General features: G+C 63.6%; 1 protein-coding gene across 1 annotated transcript in view; it reads left to right on the top strand.

Moving 5' to 3' along the window:
* Positions 1-3,603: 3,603 nt before the first annotated feature.
* The window catches only part of LOC142046877 (fibroblast growth factor 17-like), a 3,751-nt gene continuing 2,308 nt past the window's right edge, over positions 3,604-5,046 (top strand). The window contains 3 exon segments of the mRNA XM_075066229.1: positions 3,604-3,792; positions 3,900-4,356; positions 4,485-4,615. Coding sequence (XP_074922330.1) covers positions 3,604-3,792; positions 3,900-4,356; positions 4,485-4,615 — 777 coding nt within the window.

Here is a 5,046-nt window from a genome sequence, read left to right as displayed (position 1 = left end):
AGAATTGATTTCCTTGAGGACCTGCTCCTGATTTTTCCCAGGGACTGAGGTGAGGCTGACTGCCTGTTAGTTCCCCAAATCCTCCTCCTTCCCTTTTTCAATATGGGCACTACATGAGGCCTTTTTCCGGTCATCTGGACCTCCCCAGCTCACCATGAGTTTTCAAGATATATGGCCATGGCTCTGGAATACATCCGCCAACTCCTTTAGCACCTCAGATGCGGATCGGCCCATGGACTTGTGCTCGTCCGTTTTCTAAATAGTCCGGACCACTTCTTTTCTCCACAGAGGCTGGTTCCCTTCTCCCCATACTGTGCTGCCCGTGGCGCCGCTCTGGGAGCTGCCTTGGTCTGTGCATACTTAGGGGGCAAACAAAGCCATGAGTACTTCAAGCTTTTTCCACATCATCTGTCGCAGGTTGCCTCCCCGTTCAGTAAGGGCTGTAGCAAGCGGTGGATACCACAGCTTGCTAGGGAGGCCCTCCCCTACCCAGCTTGGGCGCAGTCAGAGGTACCTGCGCCCACCCCTCAGAGGTCACGCGCGCAAACCCCGGCAGTATAAAAGCTCACCGCAGAGCTCAGTGGAGAACCAGCGCCCCAGGAAGGAGGGACCCCCCCCCCCAAGGGGGGGGGGACGTCTGCGACCGAACGCTCCCTCATGGGGAGACAGCAAAGGCTGTTGCCTGCCAGAGTCGCACCGGGCCAGCCGAGCCTGCCCTCGGTCGTTACCCGGGGAGGACTGGCCGAGCCTGCCCCTCGTTCGTACCCGGAGGATTGGCTGAAGCCTGCCCCTCGTTCGTTACCACCGGGAGGACTGGCTGAGCCTGCCCCACACTCATTACCCCGGGGAGGACAGCCACAGCCTACCCCTCAGTTGCGTTACCCCGGGGCAGATGGCTGAGCCTACCCGATGTCGTTACCCCGGGAGGACTGGCGAGCCTACCCGCGTCATTACCCTGGGGAATAGGACTGGCCGAAGCCTACCCCGCGCCCGGTACCCGGGGAGACTGGCTGAGCCTACCCTGGCGCTCGTTACCCCGCGGACTGGCCGAGCCTACCCTGATCCTCGTTACCCGGGAGGATGGCCGAGCCTACCTGACCTCGTTACCCGGGGAGGACTGGCTGAGGCCTACCCGCGCGCGTACCCGGAGGACTGGCCGAGTCCTACTGATCCTCGTTTACCCAGAGACTGGCCGAGCCTACCCGCGCCCGTTACCCCAGGACTGGCCGAGCCTACCCCGCGCCTTGTACCCTGGAGGACTGGCCGAGCCTGCCCTCGTCTCGTTACCCCGGAGAGACTGGCCGAGCCTGCCCCTCATTCCTATCGTTACCCTGGGGAGGGACTGGCCGAGCCTGCCCCGCCACTCATACCTGGGGGACTGGCCGAGCTACCCCTCGCTCGTTACCCGGAGATGACTGGCTGCAGCCTGCCCCGCACTCATTACCCCGCGGGAGGATCGGCCGAGCCTGCCCCTCTTTCGTTACTTCCAGGGTGGGACTGGCCGAGCCTGCCCCTCGTTCCGTTACCCTGGGGAGGACTGGCCGAGCCTACCCCGCCCTTTACCCCGGGGGAGGACTGCCGGCCTGCCCCTCGTTCGTTACCCCGGGGAACAGGCCGAGCCGTGCCCCTGTTCGTGTACTCCCGGGAGGACTGGCCGAGCCTCCCCGCGCTCGTTACCCGGGGAGGACTGGCCCAGCCGGCCCCTGTTCTGTTACCCGGGAGACTGGCGAGCCTACCCCTCGTTCGTACCCCGGGAGACTGGCTGGGCCTGCCCCACTCATTCCCCGGAGGACTGGCCAGCCTGCCCTCGTTGCGTTACCCGGGGGACTGGCCGAGCCTGCCCGCTCGTCGTTACTCCGGGAGGACTGGCCGAGCCTACCCCTCGTTCGTTAACCGGGGAGGAGCTGGCGAGCTGCCCCCGCACTCATTACCCCGGGGAGGACTGGCCGATGCCTATCCCCTCGTTCGTTTACCGGGGGGGACTGGCTGAGCCTACCCGATGCTCGTTACCCCGGGGAGGACTGGCCGAGCCTACCCCGCGCTCATTACCCCGGGGAGGACTGGCCGAGCCTACCCGATGCTCGTTACCCCGGGGAGGACTGGCCGAGACTACCTCACTTCAGCTACCCCAAGGAAGAGCCAAGCCTGCCGCTTGCCCACTACCCTGAGGAGGAGCCGAGTCTACCATCCACTACTTACCCAGAGGAACCGATGGTGTTTGAGACCGCCAGCGACGCTACCACGACTCAGGTACCCTAAGAGGGGGAGTGTGGAAGTAGCCCGGGGGCAGCCGACCCCAGTCTGGCTGCAGCACTGCCAGAGCCAATGTCAGTGTGTTGCGACCAGGATCCCCACTGACAGCAGCGACTCCACACCGCTGCTAGGGCCCCGGGCTGGGACGCAGTGGAGTGGGAGGGCCTGCGTCCCCTCTGCCACCTATTCCTTGGGTGGCAGACTCCCCCTTCTCCCTGGCCTGGAGAGGCTAGGGCCTCCTGATATTGGAACTACTGACTCAGCCCCTGCCCAAGGGCCTGAGTCCCTGACTGTTTGCTTGCTGCCCTGCCCTGCCCTAGGGCCTGGGCGGCTATCTGAACTATTGGCTCAGCCCCTCTGCTGAAAGGGCTGAGCCCCTGACCGTGTGCTGGCCGTCCCACACTGCCGCAGAGCCTGGCCTGCCAGCGGACTAGAGCAAGGCGGTGGGATACCCCACAGCCCCGCTGAGGACACACCGCGGCAAAGCCGCACTACAGGGCCCCACACTTTCCCATGCTAACATACCTGCAGAAACCCTTCTTGTTACCCTTCACATCCCTTGCTAGCTGCAACTCCAGTTGTGCCCTGGCCTTCCTGATTACACCCCTGCATGCTCGAGCAATATTTTTATACTCCTCTCTAGTCATCTGTCCAAATTTCCACTTCTTGTAAGCTGCCTTTTTGAGTTTAAGCTCAACGAGTTTAAGCCAAGCTGGTCGCCTGCCATATTTGCTATTCTTTCTGCACATCAGGATGTTTTGTTCCTGCAACCTTAAAATACATCCCTGACCCAAGGGCAACTTGCCGCCAAATGTCAGATGCCTGTTCCTCAGCCTAGTGGCACTGACATATCCACAGAGTGGTTGTGAGCCAGCCTAGCCCCTCCTCCCACCGGCTGAATCACATGTGATTGGCATGAGACCCAGTGATATTCCACAGTACCAGGTGGGTTTTCTGGTGGAGACGCTCCAGTCCCACTTTCCGGCTTCTGTCTGCAAACGTGGCACCTTTGTGAAAATGGAAGCTGAGATTTTCCACAACCTCCTGCCCGAGCAGCTGGGGCTAAAGCGAAGCACCAAATAGCCCCAGATTTGTGACACAGCAGAGAGAACTGAAGACAGACATGACGTCCAGCTCAGCTGTGTCAGCGGATGTGGCCTGAGGCAGGCACCGGGCCGGGGAAATTTCGGCCTAAATGGGTGAAATTTGGCCACTGAGAATGGGGTGTTGCCACTGGAAGCTTCATGGAGCTGTTCCTCTGGAGTCACTGCCAGTCCCCCAGCTGTAACCCCTGGGGCTGGCAGAGACAGACCCTGGCACTTGGCGAGTGGATGCAGGGCCACCTTGACCATGCCAGGCAAACGGGGCCAGAGCCAGAGCAGAATGGCTAGGTGGAGAGGCCAGGGCAGCGGCTGGAGTCAGACAGTTCCTGGGCCTGGCTGGGCCAGCATCCCAGTCCCCACACCAGGGTTCCAGAGGAACTCCCCGGGCCTGGCATCCCGGGTGACCAGTCTGCAGGAGGGGCAGGAAATGGAGCATGTGCCTATGGGCCTGCTCAGGAACGGATGGGGGCCCCATTTGGGCAGGGCCTTGGGGAGGGACACTGCCTGGGGGGAGGGGACAGAGACCTGTTTGGGGCTGGGTAGGTCCCTGGCTGGGAGGGTGCTCCCTGGGCAGACAGGCTATGGGCCTGGACAACATCTGCCCTTTGTCTCCTCATGCTGTGAGGGGCTCAGCATGCCCCAGCCCTCCTCCAGAGGGGCCTGACCCCCAGAGCTGCAGTGGGGAGCCAGGCCTGCCTTTCCCTGCAGGAGTCTCACCAGACAGCGGCCGACTTCCGCCTCTACGTGGAGAACCGCACACAGCACCTGGACAAGGTGAGCCGCCGGCACGTCCGTGTCTACCAGCTCTACAGCCGCAGCAGCAGCGGGCACCTGCAGGTCCTCGGCAAGCGGGTCCGTGCCAATGGGGAGGACGGCAACAAATACGGTGCGGGCCTGGGGGGACCTCGGGGGAGGGAGCTGCACCACATGTCCTACCCCCAGAGCTCCCCTGGAGCAGGGGAGCCCGACTCTGCCCTACATTGGAGGCTGCTCAGGAGGGGTCCGTTGGCCGGCGCCTCCTAATTCTACAGCCACCATTGCCCCAGCCCAGGGGTGCCAGCGAACCCGGCCCGGGCCCATGCCCCTGCTCCCTTTGGAGCTGGCGATCCTCCCCACCCGCCCCCACAGGCAGCCGGAAGCTGTGGCTCTCAGGGCAGGAGGCAGATTCCAGCCATGCCCTCCCACTCGGGCCGCGCCCGTCTGCACCACCGCTGGCAGCTGCTGGAGAGCAGCGGGCGGCTGCGCCCACCAACTGCCCAGTAAACACCTGATAACGCAGCTCCTTATCCTGCAAACCAGCCGGCCCCACCAGCTTCCCAGGCCATCCTGGCAGGGGCCCAGGAATGCCGAGTATCCCAGCCACGCAGCTCGCACGCCAGCAGGGAGCTGCACGACCTTCTGGCCTGGGCCATGCTGCACCCACCCTGCAGCCCGAGCCCCCGGGAACTGCACCAGGGCTCAGCAGGAGTCTGGCAGCTGGAGACTTGCTCTGCTGGAGCAAGCACAGAGTAACAGGGCCCTGTGAGCAGGCAGCCAGCTCCCCCCAGCTCTGCCGATGCCCCTCACTCCTGACCCACAGCCCCTGCTAGCCCAGCCCTGCCCCCCAGCTCTGCCGGTGCCCCTCACTCCTGACCTGCAGCCGCTGCTAGCCCAGCCCTGCCCCCCAGCTCTGCCGGTGCCCCTCACTCCT

Source organism: Chelonoidis abingdonii, chromosome 5 (genome assembly GCF_003597395.2).
Source record: "Chelonoidis abingdonii isolate Lonesome George chromosome 5, CheloAbing_2.0, whole genome shotgun sequence".
NCBI lineage: Eukaryota > Metazoa > Chordata > Testudines > Testudinidae > Chelonoidis > Chelonoidis abingdonii.
The sequence above is the reverse complement of the archived record's forward strand: the minus strand, read 5'-3'. Positions and strand labels throughout refer to the sequence as shown.